This window comes from Mustelus asterias, chromosome 11 (assembly GCF_964213995.1).
Source record: "Mustelus asterias chromosome 11, sMusAst1.hap1.1, whole genome shotgun sequence".
Classification (NCBI taxonomy): domain Eukaryota; kingdom Metazoa; phylum Chordata; class Chondrichthyes; order Carcharhiniformes; family Triakidae; genus Mustelus; species Mustelus asterias.
Window position 1 is genome coordinate 104446511 of NC_135811.1, and position 21582 is coordinate 104468092.

At 43.2% G+C, this 21582-nt stretch overlaps 1 protein-coding gene across 1 annotated transcript in view; it reads left to right on the plus strand.

The window, feature by feature from the left end:
- The first annotated feature begins 301 nt into the window (after nt 1–301).
- Nucleotides 302–21582, plus strand: part of LOC144500758 (polycomb complex protein BMI-1-like) — a 28679-nt gene continuing 7398 nt past the window's right edge. Inside the window, exons 1-7 of the mRNA XM_078224160.1 lie at nt 302–430; nt 11042–11170; nt 17013–17109; nt 18200–18255; nt 18358–18408; nt 19031–19139; nt 21416–21458. Coding sequence (XP_078080286.1) covers nt 11059–11170; nt 17013–17109; nt 18200–18255; nt 18358–18408; nt 19031–19139; nt 21416–21458 — 468 coding nt within the window. The 5' untranslated portion in view covers nt 302–430; nt 11042–11058. The remainder of the gene's footprint in view (nt 431–11041; nt 11171–17012; nt 17110–18199; nt 18256–18357; nt 18409–19030; nt 19140–21415; nt 21459–21582) is intronic.

Sequence of the window (21582 nt, forward strand, 5' to 3'; positions counted from 1 at the left end):
CTCTCCCTCTCAGTTTCTCCCCCTCTGTGTGTGTGTGTGTGGGTGGGTGGGTGAGTGGGTGGGTGTGTCTGTGGGTCTCTCTCTCTCCCTCTGTGTATGTCCATGTTAGTGTCTCCCTCTGCTTGTCTGCCCTCTCAGCCTTTCCCCTACTCGCTGGCTGCCTCTCTGTGTGTGTGTGTGTGTGTCTCTGTGTCTCCCCTGTATTGTGTCCCTGTGTGTGTGTGTGTGTGTGTCTCTCTCTCTTTCTCAGTTAGTATTTCTGTCTCTGGACACCCTGAAGGAATGAACCCACGTGACCAAACGGGGCGGTCGATCGGGAGCTGAAAAAAAAAGCCATTTTGTGTGAGGAGTGTGTGTTAGAGAGCTCCAGCCAAACACTCTTCCTTCGCTCGATTAATCGCACCAGAGACGGCGGGGGCCAGGCGAGCAGGTAGGGGCCGCTTTTAAAAATATTCGGCTGTCCGGCCAGCCTGGGGGAGAGGGCTGGGGCTCCTCCAGATGCCTTTAGTTGAACGAAAATTAGTGGTGCGAGATCAGTTGACATCCTTTCGCTGTTTCTGTTTCAAGATGGCCGCTTGCCTTCAATTCAATTGCACCGATCCTGCTACTTTGCATTGTTTTTGCTCCTTCTGCCGGTTGCTCCGGTGCCCATTGTGGCCCCAGGCTTTGGGGTTGACCTCAGGCGGTCCCTGTGCCTGGCAGGCGGGTTCAGCAGCCGCCTCTGGGTGCTGTATTTGTTCCAGGATTGGAGTTGGTTCTCTGTGCCTTTAGTGCTCTCTCTCTCTCCCTCTGTCTCTCTACCCTTTTTTTAAACAGTGCCGAGTTTCCCGACGCCGCAGCACTCTCTCTCTCTCTCTCTCTCTCCCCTCTCTCTCTCTCTACCAGCGCCCAATTAAGTTCGAATTCACCCCTTCCCCCCGACCCAGTCTCTCCCCCCTGGCACCGCACCAAAGGTCACACTCCCGGCTCCCGGTCTCTGCTCACTCTGGAGCCCGGTTCCCTTCCCAATCTCTCAGCCGAGCTCTGGAAGAGACGGTCCGTCCGGCCCGGCCAGCCTCGTGTGCGGAGAATCGAGTGGGCACCCCGATATCTCCCCCGATTTCAACCTTACCCCGGCCTCTCACCGCCGCGATTTTATAGAATCCGGATCTGCAGAGGGTGCAGATTGTCAGGGCGAGAGTCCCGGGGCGATCCCGTCCAGCCCGGGGCTTTTACGAACTTATTGCGCCCGGGTCCTCTGGTGTAACACTTGCAAGTCGAGTCGGCTCTCTGCTCCCTCCCTCCCCCGTTACAACCCGGGTTTATCAGAGCGGCTGCTAGCAGCTAAACCTTCACAGTCTTGTCTAGATACCTGTGACAGGGGGGGGGGGGGGGGGGGGGAGGGAAGTGTGGAGAGACTGGTTTATTCAATATTTTTTATTTGTGTGAGTGCAGGACTCGGAACAGCTTGTGTCCCACACAACCCCACACGCAAGGAAAAATGCAAAGCTGGTTGCAGAGATCTAGCCCCGACTGGTTATAACGAAACTACATTGGATCACTTTATTTTTAAATGCGCCTGTTGTGTGTTTTGGACTGAAAGCTTGTTTTATTCCTCCCCACCAACCCCCCCGATGGATGCAGTTTGGACACTAACTGTCCCCCAGATTCGCAGCCTTTTAAAAATTGCCTCCACTCCCCAGCCAAAATGCACGAGTATATCTGTGAAGATCGGTGGATGGAATTGAAATGTTATTATGTGGAACTCTGTAACCTGGGAGACGGTGTGGAAATTCAGTTTTAATGTGGTTGCAGTTTGTGCTTTGTGAACTTGGTGCCATGCTTTGTGAAGGTCTTGCCACTGATGGTGACACGAGTTATGTTAGCTTTCCCTCCGTGTTTTGTTTGTAAATATATTTTTTAAGCCTGATTTCGGCGGTGACACTTCTGCAGCCAATCTGTAAGAGCGGAGAGCTGTAATAATGGGCTGTATTCTGGGCGTGAAGTAACGAGGGTAATGGTTTTACCCTTTTGTAAACGGGGTATATTTCTCTCTGAGGGGAGGGTGGGAGATTCACAGACACACAGCGTTAGCTTTTATCATGTATATATTTTTCAGAGGGTACGCGAGTTTAGACTTGAGACAGAGGCTGGAGTGAGTGTGTTTACGTGTGTGTGTGTCTCGTTACGAGAAACATGCGCCTTTCTCCGCAGTTCCCACATGGACTCCCCACCCATCCCCCCCCCCCCGAATTCCTCCCCCCAACGTATAGAAATCGGGGCACAAGTGCCAGAATGGCCCATTGGCGATCAGTCTATGGGCCCAGGGAGCTGACGAGTTGGTCCAAGTTATGAGAATTGTCTGATCACCCCGGGCATATGGGAGGAAAATTATTAACACACTAATCCGGTCTATAAATTGCTTCGAAATGCCCGGTCGGCGTTGCTATGTTGTCGGGTGTAGGGTGAAAATTGCTGATCTTGTTCTCCCCCCCCCCACTCCCGCGATGGTGTTGAGATCTGGCATTACCGTGTTGAGGAACGAGTTTAAGTTAAAGTGACCATTTTGGAGGAAGTCACAGTTTGATTTGTATTTTTTTCTTGCTATCTGACACGTCCCCGGTCTCTCCCAATACCGAAAGCCATGTGGTTTAGCTCTTTGCTATATATAAAAGAAAACAAAAATCTTGACAAAAATCACGTGTCTGGTGTCTAGTATATCCGGGTTCCAGCCATTGCTGGAATAGAATAGCCACGCTGGTGTTAATAACCCGAAACATTCAGAGAGTGGTGTTTCATGCGAGTCTGATCAACGTGTCCTTTCTGTTGTCGCGTTGAACCTGAGAGTTACCAGAAGATTGGGCGCCGCCGACTCCCGTTATTTGCCCGATCACAAGTCGGGGACCAAAGTCCTTCCTCTGTCGGGGTTTTGCCCGACAATGAATAATTAATTATCACAATCAAGGGAAAATGACAGAAGTGTGAGCCGATTAGGAGCTAAAATTTCGCAACACCTGGAGTAAAAGCGAGACCATGCATAGTTGTCTAAAGAGACATACACACAATAAAGTTGGTATGTATAGCTAACGGATTCCTGGCGATTAGAATGTCCTATCCTCCAGCACTCGCCAGAATTCCCGTTTCTTGGTGTCAATGATTGTAAATGACACAAACATTGCTGATTTATTGATTAAAGTAATACCGCTCGACTTATTAAACTGTAGACCTGTTTTTCTAAGTGTTCAACCTAGTACTTGCAAAGTTTATTATTTAAAGGATCTCTCTCTCTTTGACTTCCCCTCACTCCATGCCCCCCCCCCCCGCCTCTCTCCCTTTATCAATATCTGCAGCCTGTAAGTCCATTGCAATGACAAGGTTGACTGCAAATGAATGAGGCACAAATGGGGGTTTTACTGTCGAAATGATATCACACGTAGGCCAGGCAAAAGGAAACTAACTACATTCTGACACATTCGGCAACCCGTACAGTATGCAACGCCAATTATTCTGCGGGTTTGCTCATAGGATTACATTGGGCCTCACGCAATTTCACCCCTTAAAACGTTCAAGCTTAAAACAGTCACAGGATTTGATCTTTTATCTGCGCCTATCAAACGTAACATATATGTTATTCTGATACTTAAAGAAGACAAAAACATTATCGACAAATATATATTATCGACGCTTTTCCAATGACAGGTTGGTAACTATCCAGCTGGAGTTTATCAAATTAGTTTGAAAATGACAAAGTCGTGCCGGGAAACTCCAGTTTTAATTTATTGCGACTCCCACCATCCCATCAGGCTGCGCACTACTAAACTGCAGGCAGCCCTTGCTCTGAAAAGCAAGTTCACGGGTCAGAGGGGACAAGGAATGAAACGTAGGGGGATCCCCATCTCCGTTACAAGAGCTGGAGAGGGCCTGACAGCTTTAGATCCTGTGGGACCCATCATGCTTTTCAGAACTCCGCAGTTAACATTTTCAGCAGACTTTTGCAATATTGACCCAAGTTGAGTTTCTTTAACGTTATTTATGGAACACATCCCTCTAACAAGACAGGCTGTTTAAAAGTCCCACTTAATTCCTGGCCGGTATTCCCTCTCCGTCAGAAGGCCCACATTGAACTGGCGAAACTGAGGTGTTCCAATTCAGGGTTTTGAGTGTACACGTTTTTGTGTGGCCTTATCCATAAGGAATATACACATTGGACATTCGCACAGCAGCCCGTTGCTACAACAACCACCCAATGCACGCTACAGTTAAAGAAACCAGAGGCTTAGACAATCAAGTTGCATTAATTTAGGGAGCAGAACTTTTGTATAGAAAACGTCAGCTGGAAGCCAGCATTGTCGTTACTGTGCATGGTATAGAGATGGTACATTGCTGTAGATTCCATGTTAAGTGGCATTATTGTGAAAAATAAGAGCAGTCGCAGGCAGCTCTCGGAGAGAGCGACTCCATTTCTACTGGTTTACTGAATAAGTACCTTGCCTGATATAGAAAGATTCGGAAAGGTTGACTTTTAGTAAAAAAAATTGTACTCACTCGAACTGCACCTTGATGCCAAAGAATATCAAATCCATTATAGAGAAGCTTAGCTACCTGAGCTGGACTGCATTTCCTTTTCACAGTGCTTTGTTTTTTTTGTTACTGCGATATATTCGCGGCAAGTCCAAGCGCATTAGTGACTTGGGAAGGTTGGCCGATTCCTTGCTGCTTTGCAACATCACAGAGGCGAGAAATATAATCCACCGCGAGAGTTAACTAAAGAAATGTATTGACTCTGACAGGGACATGCAGGAGAAGCGCTGTGACCTCCAACCTTTCAGGGTCCTACCGCTATCCAAAGATCTAATAGCCAGTGTTTACTGGGGTCCATTTTTTTGGAGGGGGTTGGAGGGTTTGGGGGGGGGGGTGGTGGTGGAGGTGGAATGGTGGTGGGGAAGTGCGTGGGTGCGATGAAGCAGGGAGAGGGGAGCGTCACGTGCAATGTAATCGGCATCCGCTAAAACCCTGAATTTACAATCCCGGGAAGAGTTTGGTAACTTTATCAGATAAATCACTGCCCGTAAAATAAAGCAGCAATGCTTGTCAATTACTTCCATTCTGCAGCAGTTAAGTAAAAACAAGGCAAGCACAGACTGTTTTGTTTATTTCACATCTCTGTCAACAGCTGTTTCTTCCGACCTCTGGATCACACTGTGTTGCAACTAACTTTTCTTTTGGGAAAACGGTGTCCCGACCGATTTCCCCCTCCCCTCCCCCCAGCCCCATGAGCGATCCGCTTGGTGTCCAAATGAACTACTGGGAGATTGACCAGTTATTAAACTCTGGAGTATGGATTTAGCAAACCTCACGTACTCACTGTTTTCTTTGCCCCGTCACAAGCTTGATTCAACTAAAGCCCGCAATACAGGTAACTAGCAGGATGCACCTCCCCCACCCTCCAGTCCTGGTACCGGTGCTGCAGCAGCATTGCCACTCAGTCACTCAATCAGTTGGTTGGTGGGTCAAACTGTCCATCTGCCTCCCAATGCAATACAATGTACTTCAGTCATGTGGACAACCACACACTCAAATACACAGACTCAAATACACAGACTCAAATACACAGACTCAAATACACACTCAAATGCACACACTCAAATACACACATTCAAATACACACTCAAATACACACACGCTCAAATACACATTCACTCAAATACACACTGAACTACACATACACTCAAATACATACTCATACACACTCAAATACACACACTCAACTACACACACACTCAAACACACACTCGAATACACACACTCAGATACACACACACACTCAAATACATGCACACTGAAATGCTCAGACATTCACATACTCATACACACTCAGATAAACACACTCAAATACACAAACACACACTCAAATGCACACATTCATGCACACTTAAATGCACACAGTCAAATACACACACTAGATTCAAACATACGCACTCAAACACACTCATTCAAATACACTGAGTCAAGCATGCACCCACTCAAATACACACACTCACACTAACTCAAGCACGCATCTGTAAATATGCACACACACTTACTCAAACACACCCACTTAAATACACACACTCAAAATCACACCCTCACTCAAACACTCTCAGTCAAATACACGCTCAAAGACACACACAAACACACACTCAAATGCATACACTCAAACATACTCAAATACACACTCAAACACACGCCCTCAGCCAAACACCCTCACTCAAATGCATGCTGAAAAACAAACTCATAAATACACATTCAAATATATACATTCAAATGCACATACTGAAATACACACATTCGCTCAAACACACACACTCAAATACACACTCACTCAAGTGCACACACTCAAACACACACAAATACACTCACTCAAACACACACGCAAAAATATTCACTCAGGAAGCACCAATAATCAAACATATAAATTCACTCAAACAAACATAAACACTCACACACTCAAATGCACACACTTGCTGAAGCACGCATATTCAAGCACACACACAGACACTCACTCATGCACAAACACTCAAACACACATATTCAAAGAAGCACACACACACTTGCACACGCTCACGCTTACACACTCAAACACAGGCAAAACACTCAAACGTATACATACACTTACACTCACATACACACTACCACTCATATTAAAAAATCTATATGTTCAAACAAAGTCAAACACAGACATACCTCAAACATTCACACACAGACTACTGCATACTCGCAGTCAAACAAACAATCGCAAATACACCCATAAACTCAAATACACACTCACGCAAATACACGCACACGCATACACAGAAACCCAAATACGCACACGCATACACACAAACGTAAATACACATACACACACAGTGGAGATTAGTGATCCTCTCCACTAATTTGCTTCTTGAGTCTGCCTTGTGTTGATTCCCAAGATGGATTTTGCGAAGGACTGATTTGAATATTAGATGCAGCAAGGTGAGTTTCTCCACTCGCTCGCCTGGTTGGTTACTATTTTTGGAAGGGGGAAATCTTACGAAGTGTAACGACGGTCGCTATAGTAACCAGGAGTGAGGACTGTCGCCGCTATCCACGTCATGACTGGGACCGTGTGTCCCAGTTCATTTTCCTTTCTCGAAAGATATTATTTGAAGGGCCACTGCTTTAGCATTTCATTTATCCTCATATTTTTTCGTATACATTTTCTTTTTGCGTGGCAGTTTCAGCCGCCGGCCGCGGGGGTGTGATAGTGCATTTTGAAAGCGATATTAACTTTCTCCAGCATCGATTTAAGCGTCTGTGTATGTGTCCCGTGCAAAGCAACACTCTGCATAATGAATTGCATGTTAAATGTTCATTGGATCATTTATCTGATTGTGTGTGGATCAATGGCTATGAAAATTTGTGTGTGTGTGTGTGTTGGAGGGTGGGGGAGAGGGAGAAAGAGAGAAGATAAGACAGACAGAGAATGGTTTCCTACTAAGACATCGAGTGAAAGCCAGAGGGGTTGGTAAATATTCAGTGTCAGCAATTTGAGTGTGCGTGTACAGCAGAGCTGTTGATAGTATACGGCGGGATTGGGAATATCCCTGATGGTACGTGCAGGACTGCTTACCATATGTGGACCCGGTCCAGCGAGCACTGTACACTCCGGTGGGACTGGGGAGCCAGGTAAAACGGTGTAGTGGGATCGGATACAGCAAGCCGCACCGATCCGGTATGTTTCCATCCAACCTCCTTCCCTTGCCATCGAATTGTGCACCCCCGCCGTCCCTTCCACCCGACTCACGTCGCCCGCGATCGAGTCCATCAGACGTCGGATGTGGGCAACTACCTGTGTTACCTGGGCAACCGGGCAGCTCCCGGCGAAGGCCGCTCGGTTCTGATTAACCTTGCTCGGGTAGATTGGCAGAGATGTGGTCTTCCCGAGGCCCCATTGGTGTCCACTGTTGTGTATACGCGTGTGTTTCATTGGCATATTCCTTGCAACACGTACCATCATAATTTCCAAAGATGATTGACTGGCAGTGTTCTCTGTACCGGTGCAATACACATGGAGTGAGGACAGAAGGGGACATATACCCTTCCTGTGCTTGTAGAAAGCTGTACCTCTCTGTAACTCCCTCATTCTTTCCCATAACATTTTCAAACTCGTACACTGTCTGTGAAATTTGACTAACACTCTAATTCAACTATGTGCTAAATCAACGAATATTTCTAAGCCTGCGATTTTTAGACTTTTTTCCTTTGTTCTCCCCTTCAAGTTTTGGAACCACACACTAAAAATATGAAAACCAGGCCGTGGTTAAGCAATTATATTATAAAATTATATTGTAGATATAACATCTAAAATGCAACACCGACATCTTTTCTCTAAAGAATGCAGTGGCCAGTTTCTGTCACGACCTCGCTGGCGGTGAGCGCTCGATATTTTCTGATTCAATAGTCCCTTCCGATAATCGATCACAATCATTGTGCCGAAGGCTACAAAAGGGAACTGCCGGTGTGTTTTGTTTGCCCCTCGGTTTCAGAAGTGTCTCGTGTTTGCGCGTTCCACCTGCAGCTTTGACCCCGGTCTTAAAGCAGTGCCATTTAGTAAACTCGAGAGGAGCCTCTTGGTTATCGCTTCAAACTGCATTGCACCTGGCCCCATTGCATTGTGCCTCGGTGACCAGTCCTGAAGCTTCTGTGTGACGATGCTGGTGCTATTTTTTTTTGGAAGGGGGAGTTCAAACTAAACAGCAACAGTGATGGGTGTACACTTCTTTACATTTGGACATGGAAGTCACGTGCTAAACATTAGAATGAATGGAAATAAAAACAAAAAAAATGCTGGAAAATCTCAGCAGATCTGACAGCATCTGTGGAAGCCAGGATGTGGAGATGCCGGTGTTGGACTGGGTAAGCACAGTAAGAAATCTCACAACACCAGGTTAAAATCCAACAGGTTTATTTGGAATCACGAGCTTTCGGAGCGCTGCTCCTTCCTCAGGTGAGTGAGGAAGGAGCAGCGCTCCTCACTTACCCGATGAAGGGGCAGCGCCCTGAAAGCTCATGATTCCAAATAAACCTGTTGGACTTTAACCTGTTGTTGTGAGATTTCTTACAGCATCTGTGGAGAGAGAAGAGAGCCAATGTTTGGAGTCAGGATGATCCGCCGGGTCCAGATTGAAACATTGGCTCTGTTCTCTCTCCACAGATGATGTCAGACCCGCTGAGGTTTTCCAGCATTTTCGTTTTTTGTTCCAGATTCCAGCAGCCGCAGCATTTTTCCTTTATATTAGAATGAATGGCCTTGCTACTGCCATTGTTTTATTTACAATGGAAGTAACCACCTGCCACCCAACATCCTCCTCCATTCCCCAGCAAAACATATCTGCTGTTGATGTTTTAAGGGTAGGTGTCACATGTGAGGATCCCGACTGCACTATTCATCAGCCATATCATCACTTCCTTTCTTGTTTGGGTGATGATGAGTTCAGGATGCACCAACAGGCTGTACATAGTTTTACCACAAAAGAAGACACGTTTTGGACTCACATCATGTTTTCAGCATGCTCAACTTCCCAAAGTAGCCAGGCCTCCTCCTCTTTATGAGATGACATGTTTCAGAAACGTGTGTTATATATAGGGTTGGATACACACATTGCTATTTATATCTACCTTTTAAGACAGTTGCTTGGCAACTGTGTCTACATATAAAAAGGTAGCATTTAGGTAAAACTGGCGACTGTTGGATTGTAAGACAGTGATGTAGAGAAATGTATCACTTATTTGATGTATAACTTAAGATTGAGACCTCAGATACTCCATGTGGAGTTAGATTTCTAAATCACAATTCCTTTCACTTCCAATTGTTCCATTGGAGAATGTTACAAGCATTGACGAAACCAATTAAAGTGTGTCTTTCAAGTGCTTAAGACAGATAGGTGCAATTCAACAAATCTCAACATATGTTTGCAAAATGCTATCTATCCAACACTGTTATTCACAACCAAATCAAATCTTTCTAAACAATGTTCCAGGTACAATTTTGTTTTCTAAAATGGCATTATATGAAATCAAAATGTCACCTAACTGCAAAACACGATTAAAGGTTTCTTGCTATATTCGAGAAGAAATGAGTCTGTTCATTCGAGTTGGGATATTGTAAGCACATTCCATAGGACTTGCTTACTATTCCATTCAACAGGATAACGCCAACAATTCTTTCAACTCCGTCTCTAGTTCCAACTGTATAGATTGGAACATTTTATTTTGGAATGTGATGATGTACTTCAAATGTTAGTCAACTGAGTTTGTGCATCTGTTATACCCATCCTCCCAAAGGAAGCTTGACCCCTCTGCTTCTGATGCAGCAGTCAACATGTTCATTTTTGAAAGATGACTTTCTTTCTCATTCTCTCTTGCTGACTCCAGCAGTAAAAAGAGTAAGTTACCACAGTAACACCCTCCTTCCGCGACAGTCTTCTTGCTGTTTTTGTAATACCTACAAACTGCCATGTTTTCTGATTAAATAAATAGTGGGGTGACTCACAACATATTATCTAAGCTTCCAGATATTAGCATTTGTAATAATGCATCCAGTTCATTACTGAATAATCTAAGGAGTAGCTTGTATTATAGTTTCCCTGGGTTCCAGTCCCTGAGTTGAGATTGTTGTCTGTTGGGGCAGTTTAGGGCCATTGAATATGGACAAGTTATTTTGACTCTAAAGAGTCAGATAAACATATTTACTTACTTCACCTTATCTTGGGCCTAACCTGTGGCTTCGCCTCCCCACATGGTTATCCCCAGTTTCTTTATGTTATTTACTTGCGTTTGTTCATTTAGAATGCTTCTTAGCCTGGTTTCCTAAAACAACCCTTCTATTCCATGTTATGAATTCAAGAATTGGTGCAATCTAAGTGAAATTGTTGCAAAAAATATATATTTATCATGTTTTTATTTAAGTCGAATTCTTTGGAAATTGTTACTAAACTTGTACATGAACTATAATGCACCGAGCCCAAATCCAACAATGAATGTTCTTTTCTTACTTTTTCAGAGTCCATAGCAGCTAAAATGCACAGAACCACCCGGATCAAAATCACAGAACTGAATCCTCATCTGATGTGCGCCCTGTGCGGGGGATATTTTATAGATGCCACAACTATCATTGAATGTCTACACTCATGTGAGTTCACTTCAGTTGTGCTGGTTTATGTAAACTCTTCAGCCTCAAGCCTAAGCCATGCCAATGTCTTCCATTTATTTAGACTACCTTATAGCAGGCTACCGAGGAATGACATTTTGAAGGTTAAGTGAGGAATTTGTGAAACATGTTGGCGGAAGTTTTACTACTGTGTATTTTTTTAGTTCTGAATCTTAATGGTAATGTCTACTTTTGCAATGATGGTTTAGGACATCATGGCACCTTTCCTTTGGTTCTTTTCATATCTCCTTCACAGAAGAAATGGTCAGTGAATTGAATTTGGGCTTGATTGTAAGGATGTAAACATATTTGTTTTTATTTACTTTCAATGCTAATAGACCCAATCAACGTGTGACTCTAGGGTTTCAACTGGTAAAAGGTGCGGGACCCTGAATAACTCAATACAACTACTTATAACATGCCAGTTCCTGCCACGCGAGGCCCTATCTATCACTTCATCTGTTTTCCTCATGATAATTAGTAGATATCTTTGTTCATGGCCCAGCAAAACTACTAATCGTGAACCAGGTGGAACCCAGGGAGTATTGTTCTCGCGCCATTCACCATACCACAAGCTGAAGCCCACTCTTAAGTGTGTCACAAGTGGAATCAGGTGTTTTACTTTGCCATGGTACCCGGCAGCACCCCTTTAGCTTTGACCTTTAGCCCTCACTCAAACTCGCTCCAATGTTCATGAATGGCATGAGCACCTTTGATTGAAATCTAACGTGCACCTAGACAGGAGGAAGGCTGTAACTCAATCTGACAGTTCATGTGATGTCTCTGAACAGCTGGAGCTTTGTTCAGCTTGTTGCTGAGGTCATAGTAATCCTTTCATTATGTTAAAGCCCCTACCCCAACAAGGTAAGTCGCAGCTTTTCTCTATCTGCCTATTCCTATCTAGCTAATGCATGAGTTACAGACAAAACATATAGTAATTACTATAAAGTCGTTTCCAATCAGGAGTAATTTGCTGCAGTTTCATATAGCTCTTTAATCAGGCAAATTCATGAAAATGTATTTCAGTTTTGCAGTGACAATACCTTTGGGATTAAATCTTGTTGTATCTACCTGTACATTTGAGAGATATGCTCCAGATGATTACTATTTTTAAAACAGAAATTATCCAATTAATTGTTTTTTGAAGAAATTACATGCTAATTATGCAATAATTATGAAGTATTTTTTTCTGAAAGTAAGGTTTAATACTTGTAACTTCAGTCCATTCTGTTGCAAATGTAATTGGTCACTTATTGCTTATTTGCTACATTATTTCACATCACTTAAGCCCTGTCTGTGATCAATCTAGAACAGGCTGATTATTATAAATAAACATTCCAGCAATGGACTGGAATTATTTATTGATACATTTGACTAACTATGTTGAAGACATACATCATACATCAGAATGGGGACTGCAAAAACAGTCTTACTGACCCCCACTCCCAGTACAGTTTAGGAAAGGGCCGAAAATTAAAAATAATCTCATCAAATTCTTTAATTGAAGTCAGAAACATAATCCCAGAAGTTAGATGACCAGTTTGAAATTCCAGATTTTTGATTGGAAAGGAATTTCGTATCCACTTTCACAAATCCATTATCCAACATATAAGCACATGTGATTACATTAATGCTTCAAAATCACCCTAGACAATGCACCAATTTACAATAATCTATTATTGTCCGTGTAATTAACTTGATTTCAGTTATATTGCTGGTGTGCAAGAGATCCTCAATATTTATTAATAAACCATCCACTCCCTTTATTTGCATTATAGTCTTGTAATTTTGAAGGCAGAGCTAGATAGATTCTTCATTACCAAGTAGGTGAAAGATTATCAGGGGTAGGCAGGAATGTCGACTGGAGGTTACAATCAGATCAGCCATTATATTATCTTAATGAATGGCAAAGCAGCCTTGAGGGCCAGAGTGGCCTACCCCTGCTCCTAATTTGTATATTTGTATGTATGCAATCATACATTTAATCACATGAAACAGTGGAAATGACTTATTTTAAATCTACTCCCAACTATCCATTATTGCCTTTTTTAAAATGTCTGAATCCATCAGATTCTGTTACAAACTCAGTTATCCAACCTTATCTCTGTGTAGGCAATCTTAACTCCAAAATAATTTATAAGTTTGCAATAGTTCACAAAAGTCAAGTGTTATACATTTTAAGAAGTTGAACCTCATGATTATATTGCATCCATTCAAACACTTCCAGCTGTGTCCTGTCCTTTATAAAAACCATCTGCACCCCTGAATCAGATGAATGCCTCACAATATTGCCTGTGCATTGTTCTATCTGTAATCAAATACTGTTTATTTACTTTTCTCTATATCTACCCACATAACAGCAATCAATAGGTTCCAAGAAATAATGAATTGGTCATGAGGCTCTTTGGGACACCATGAAAACATTATAAGGCACTATAGCCATGCAAATTGAATTGTTTTTTCCTTTGCCGACCTTTCACTATGTTTCTAACTTGTGCCACTTTCCAACAAAGAAATATTTGCAATTAACATCACAATTCATATTTCTTCATTGTCCTGAAATTACAATCAAATCCAAAAAAATGTTCACTGTACGCTGTATGAAAATTACATGTTTTTTTTAACCAGGAAGAAAACATATAAAGATATCCTTTACCTGGACCCTTTTGTCGTGTTCAGTTTCTTCAGCAAGTTTTTAAAAAAATAACTAACTTTTTTGTTACAGATTACATAAAGAGGGCATAAGCTCAGAGTGAGGGGTCAGCCATTTAAGACAGAGATGAGGAGCGATTTCTTCTCTCAGAGGGTAGTGAATCTGTGAAATTCTTTACCACAGAGGGTTGTAGTGGTTGGGTTGTTAAGTATGTTCAAGGTTAAGATAGACAGATTTTTAATCAGCAAGGGAATCAAGTCATATAAGGATAAGGTAGGAAAGTGGAGTTGATTAACTTTCAGGTCAGTCATGATCTCGTTGACTGGTGGGGCAAACTCGATGGGCCGAATGGTCTACTTCTGCTGCTAAGTCTTTTGGTCTTAAAGCATAAAAATATTATAGATTGCTTTATGTGTATGCGAGCATCAGGCTAGAAGATGAACAATCAGATATGTTGGAAGTGAAATAAAGAATATGATCAGGCTGTGTAATGTCCCCCAGAACTGTTCAGTCTGCACAGAACAGTGCAGACCTTCAGAGTCAGATGTGTTTCCTGGGATAAAAATTGGAAGCAGCAACTTAACAAACCTGTTGACGAGGTATTTGCAGAATCTGAAGAGGCCTTAGAAAATATCGTCCATCAAGTTAAATCTAGAAGTTTAGAAAATGGATCGAGTGTGAAAAGCAAAAGCAATAGGGGGGAAATATACCAGGAGAAACTGGGGTGAAGATTGAAGTGGATGGCGTCACAGTGGAACAAATGGTTCATTTTGTCTAATTGGGACAAACAATAGCAGAAGGTGGTCGATGTGATTTCCAAGTCAGAAGGAGAGAGACAGCCACAAGTAATTTTGTGAAGATGAAGGATGTGTGAGCAAGAAAACTCAAGGAAAACAAATCAAGATTTTACATTCTATCCGCGTTTATGTCCGCCTCCCAAACCTGAACAATAAGATCTATGGAAGAAACTAGAGGCCCTTAGAAAGCGGAAGGTAAAAACGATCCATATATAGATCAGCAGACAAGTGAAGGGGTGCTTGCAATTGCGAGGGAGATCAAAACAAACCTCAGAAGTGACACCCAGGAAAGCAAATGTCAGTATTTTAATCGTTTTATCAAAGCTGAAAAGCTACAGAAATTTCTCCCAGAGGGAAAAGTGGGAAAGGGGAGGGAGGGTGACTTAGGCGTAGTTGGATGATGGACATGACAGAGAGGTTGCATACCATCCACAGTGGGTGTGTGAGGATGGCGTAAGGCAGACAAGTGTGACATAGCAAGTCAGCAGATCTCCTGGTGGGAGTAGCTACCAGCAGCGGCATTCAAAAAAAAACTCCTCAAACCAACTTCCTCCCCACTCGGAATCCTACATCATAGATTTCCATTATGTGGAGGTGCCGGCGTTGGACTGGGGATAGATTTCTAAATCACTACTTGTTCGGATGCATACATTTCTAATTGAGTTTGACCTCGTGTAAAGATGACCTGCGTAATAATAATTCAATAAATATGATAGCATTGGACAATAAATCAATCCGTGTTTAGATTCCGAAAGGTCAGCATCGTCACTGGCCAGGGTAGGAGAAAGTGGAGTGTTTTTGCGAAGCATTGAGGGGTTGATGTGACGCCGTGAACCGAAAGAGCAAAACTCGAAGAGTTTATTAATTTATTCGAAAGCTCGAGAGAGTCATCGCCTCAGTGAATACTATTACTTTGCGCGGGGGGAGGGGGGGTGTTGGCATGACAGCGGCCCTGAACATTTGGTTTGGTAGCGATGATACCAGGATTGATGTTACTGCTGGCGTGAGGGGGGGGGGGGGGGTGGGGGGTGGTTGGTGGGTTCTACGTGTTAAAAGTTCAAGTTTATTTAGTCCCAAGTAGGCTTACATTCACACCGCAATGAAGTTATGTGAAAATCCCCAAGTCGCTACACTCCAGCGCCTGTTCGGGTACACTCAGGGAGAATTTAACATGGCCAATGCACCTAACCTGTTGCGCTTTCATGCTGAAGAAATCTATCAAACTGCTCAGGTCTAATCTGAGCACTCGCGGCCTGCATTTGTGACAGGGAGAGGGACAGGCAATCTCAAACATAGAGGGACAGTAAGAAGTCTCACAACACCAGGTTAAAGTCCAACACGTTTATTTGGTAGCACGAGCTTTCGGAGCGTTGCCCCGTCATCGCCCATTCAGACATAGAGGGACATTACCACCATGGGAAGTGCTCACTCTGACAGAACCGCATTCACCGACTTCGCTGCTCACAGAAACAGTCATGACGTGGAGATGCCATGGAGATACTACACAGAAACAGTAACATTCTTGGATTAATCAGAAAGCTGAGGGTGGTGGAAATGTGTAATTCTTGTCCACACAGAAAAAAACAAGTGTGGCTGGGGTCAGTTGGAAACTTCCAAACTGAGATTGGTGAGTGTTGTCGGGTATGCGGCGTTAAGGGTTAAGGAGTCAAGGCAGGTGGAGGGAGTTAAACTGATCAATTGCCTTCACACTGTCTGGGAGCCGGAGTTTAATAATCCCCTCAATATGAACTCAATCGCTGTAAGTGAGTGCTTGGAATCTACCAGAGTACTGTATTATATCAAAGGGACACCTTGATGTAACCTAAATTCCGGGCTAGATATACCCGCGTCAGCACAGGAATTTCCAGTGGTTTTTTTTTACTGACTTCAGGCGGTCACGGAAAATCTGGGCACCACCCACCCGCCTGAGGACGGGCCGAGGAAGATGGAAGTGGAACCCGAAGAGCAGCTCAAAGTGGGACTGCGGCCAGAGACCATCGCCCACGCATTGACCTCCTGCGCTGAAACAGTTCACACGGTCTCAGCTAGAGCCCTTGGATGGACTTTGTTAACCCTCGACGTCGAACTGTAACTGCTACTCCAGCCACGGCAAATAATAAACACGTGGAAAAGTTCAGATGTACCGCTATCGCTCAGATCGAAAACATAGGACGGTGCCGGTAAACTCAATAACAGGACTTTACATTGCACTTGTACAAAAGGGATGATGCAACAGTGAAATGTTGCAAACCCAACTCTTTAACATTAATAGAAACTGACCGCAAACATTTACAATTATGCCCGTATATTTTTTTATTGCCGAGTTTATACAATTTTCTAACAGAGATCTCTTTTCTTGCTTAAACCCTTGCAGTTTGTAAAACATGTATCGTTCGCTACTTGGAGACCAACAAGTATTGTCCCATATGTGATGTGCAGGTTCACAAAACTAGACCCCTTCTTAGCATTAGGTGAGTTGTGTTGTCACGTGCTCTGTCCTTCTGGGATCCGTGTTTGGGAACGTCAATCCTGGAGTGTTTCATTTTGCTCTGAATTTAACATTGGGCCACCAGCCGTCTTGATTGATAAGGGGATCAGGGGTCATGGGGAAAAGGCAGGAGAATGGGGATGAGAAAGAAAATCAGCCATGATTGAATGGCGGAGCAGACCCGATGGGCCGAGTGGCCTAATTCTGCTCCGATGTCTTATGGTCTATTCATCCAAACCGTTTCTGAACATGGGTCCAGGAAATTTGATTTGTTATAGGCGAGTTATAAACTTCCCCCCCTCCGCCCCCCCCCCCCCCCCCCCACACACACACACACTTCTGTCATTAATGTGGTGCGGCTTCAACTCTTAAGAATGGGAGCTGTGGAAAATTATGTTTTGACCGAGGATCACAGTCCCGGGATGCGGGGTAGATCAGTTAGGACTAAGATGAGAAAACATTTCTTCACTCAGCAGGTAGTGAATTTATGAAATTCTCTACCACAGAAGGCTGTGGAGGCCAAGTCATTGAATGTATTCTATAAAGAGGTAGAATTTTAACTTTTAATGGCATCAAGGGATTATGGGGAGAAAGCAGGAAATGGCATTGAGATGGAGGATCAGCCAGGATTATTTTTTATTCGCGTCACAAGTAGGTTTACGTTCACACTGCAATGAAGTTACTGTGAGAATCCCCTAGTTGCCACACTCCCGCCTGTTCGGGTACACTGAGGGAGAATTTAGCATGGCCATTGCACCTAACCAGCACGTCTTTTGGATTGTGGGAGGAAACCCACGCAGACACGAGGAGAATGTGCAGACTCCGCACGGACAGTGACCCAAGCTGGGAATCGAACCCGGGTTCCTGGCACTGTGAGGCAGCAGCGCTGTTGAATGGGGGAGCAGGCTGGAGGGACCGACTGGCCTCCTCTTGCTCTGCGATTAATTGGGCTGCAAAAAACTCTCCTGACATTTCACATATTCAGGTTTATTAAATGGTTTGCCAAATGTTGGCAGTGTCTAGGAATTAACATCCATTTACTTTCAAACGTTATCCCCTTTCCTCTCTTCCAGGGCCGATAAAACATTACAAGACATAGTTTATAAATTAGTTCCGGGCCTTTTCAAAGGTAGGCATCTATTTTTTCTCACATTTTACCTTTCCCTTTAAAGAAACCAGTTTTACACATTTTGGATCTGACCGTGTTGTGCTGGCTTTGTTTCTCCTGCAGATGAGATGAAAAGGCGGAGAGACTTCTATGCGGCCCATCCCTCAGCAGATGGTAAACGTTTATTTAAAAATAGGGGATTAAGGTTGTCTGCAAATCTGATACTTTCTTGGGAGCCAAACCTTCTCCCTTCCTCCCCCACCCTCAGCTCTCCAAACTGCGTGGCCAATCTCAATCAAATTGGGGAGCCATAAATCAGTAAACATCTGCTTATAATTCATAAATGAGAAATGATTGTCCTATATTTGTGTTGTTAATAGGGCTGTCATAACTCCAATATTAGTTAATGCTGTCACATAAGGTCAGCTTTCTGTTCAATCTCCCCCCACAATACAAAAAGTTCCGTAAACCTGACTGTAATTTGAAATATTTAATGGTATATTTTGTGTTTTGTTTGAAAAAAGAACTACTTCCCAGAAACTGAATAGGTCACCGGGCTAACACGGGGTTAAAGAAAACGCTCTTGGCTGCCAATCTACACAAGCTGTTGCGCTATTGAGGACTTGCAATAAAAAAAATAACATTGTTCTTCTGATGTTTGATTTCTAATATCTCTATATTGACTTTCTCTAAACTTGGGGTTAACTAATGGAATAGTCGGGGGGGTTCTACATCTTGCCAGTGACTATAAATTCAGGTATATCATTGAGACCGTGTTTTTCCTCCCTCCCCACAGTCACAAATGGTTCAAACGAAGACCGCGGGGAAGTTACAGAAGAAGAGAAAAGAATTATTACAGACGATGAAATCATTAGTTTGTCTTTAGAATTTTACGAGGGCAACAAGTAAGTTGAATTGTATTTTTTGTCCCTTCAGTTCGAACGGTCTTCAAGTATCATCTTCCGGATTAGGTATCATAAAAATCCTCATAGAATCCAAAGATGTGCAGGTTAGGTGGATTGGCCATGCTAAACTGACCCCAGAGTCATGGGGATTAGCCATGGTAAATGTGTGGGGTTTTGGGAATAGGGCCTGGGTGGGGATTGTGGTTGGTACAGACTCGATGGGCTGAATAGCCTCCTTCTGTACTGTAGGGATTCTGTGATGAAGTATTATCTTCTGGATTAACAGCGGTAACAATTTGCATAGCTTTCTACTGAAATTTACAGAAATAAAAACTCATTTAATTATAAAAGCAAATTACTGCGGATGCTGGAATCTGAAACTGAAAGAGAAAATGCTGGGAAATCTCAGCAGGTCTGGCAGCATCTGTAAGGAGAGAAAAGAGCTGATGTTTTTTGACAAAGGGTCACCTGGACTTGAAACGTCAGCTCTTTTCTCTCCATACAGATGCTGCCAGACCTGCTGAGATTTTCTCATTTAATTATTATGGCGCTGATGCTCTTGAACGGGGTAACTGGGGACCAACAGCACCTTGGGTAGAGTGACACTGCTATAAATGACAGGAAAAGAGTTAAAACACAAATACTGGAATAAAGACAAAACATGCTGATGTTATGGGATATCTGATTTAAAGTTTAAAGTTTATTTATTAGTCACAAGCAAGGCTTACATTAACACTGCAATGAAGTTACTGTAGAAGATACTGTTAAAATACCCATTTTTGTTTATTTTAGCTGCACTGGTCACTTCGAATCCATTAGCTTGAGCAAGCTGCTTGCGATTTTCCCTTGTTTAAAATGGAAGGGCACTGGGTCTTGTGGTGTCGTGCGTTGGCGGGAACCACACGCCTCTTTCAGATAATAATTGGTCCATCCTATACTCCCAACATTTTTCTAATGTTGTATAATTGGAGCTGCTGCATTTGTACCAGTCTGCTCCGGTGTCAAGTTTGTATAAGAACCCCCTTCAGGGTAATCCAGTCGAAAGAAAAGAACCTGTATTTACATAGCACCTTCACCTGCCTCAGGACAATGCTAATGGAGTAGTTTTGAAGGGGTGGTCATTGTTATAACATTGAGAAACCCATGAATTTACATTCAACAATATTCTTCCAACAGCAACCTGACAATGACTAGTTCAATCTGGGTTGGTTGAAGGCCGAATATTGGAGAGGGTGTGGGGTAGAACTCTTCCTTAGCTGGTGCCTTGGCATCTTCTACATTCACCTGAATCAGTCCATCTTCAAATATCCACAAATTAAACAGTATCGTAACACCAATGCATACTTTTACAAGTCATGTCACATTTAATTACTTTTAGGTGTCGGGAACCATTGAAAGTGAATTGCAAGAACTTGGTGAATGGATTTGTATCCATTATACTCGCTATTCCAGTCACTAGCTTCCTTTATAAATTACTGATCACTATTTACTTAGTGATCCCTCACGAAACCAGCCCAAGGACTCTTAGCTTTCCACGAAGAGTTTTTTTTAATTTTGTGATTTTCTCCTTAATTCACCAGGAAGTTTACTGAAAACAGGATATTGGAGATTAAGTACATTGAACAATTGCAATTGGGGTTCTACCCAAATTAACAAATTCCATTTCATTTGCTCCATGCTTTCTGAAGAGCTGAACCTCTGAAAACTGTAAAATATTCCAGTTACTATTATAGGGAATGACAAAGTTACTGTAACTGAATATGTGATTCCATAAACCACGTGAAAGTTCTCGGTGGTACAGTGGTTAGCATTGCTGCCTCACAGCGTCAGGGATCAGGGTTCAATTCTGGCCTTGGGTCACTGTCTGTGTGGAGTTTGCACGTTCTCCCCGTGTCTGTGTGGGTTTCCTCTGGGTGTTCGGTTTCCTCCCGCAGTCCAAAGATGTGCAGGTTAGATGGATTAGCCATGGGAAATTACGGGGATAGAGTGGGGGAGAGGGCCTGAGTAAAATATTCTGTCAGACAGTCGGTGCAGACTGGATGGCCCGAATGGCCTCTTCTGCACTGTGTGAATTCTATGATGATACATTGGAATGAAAGGAAACGACTGTTTGGCCTTGTTATTAATTAAATAATTCACTTGGATTTCTTTCACACTTGGCAGCAGTACCGTCCCTTTCCAAAACGCTTAACCGACAATGGGGTTTTTGTGAAATCTGTAACTGTTTTGTTGAAAAGAATAGTTAACCCAAACTGTTCCAATTTATTTTGTCTTAGATCAGAAAAGAAAGAGGTCCCACAGACTGAAGACACAGACAAGGTAATTTCCTTATCAGCATCTGAATTTGAATGAAATAGCAAAATATAACTGTTATTAGCATTGCCCAGTGTGCTGTGGGTGTCATTATTAACGTCAAACATTTATTGTTCTGTGTATTTGAACT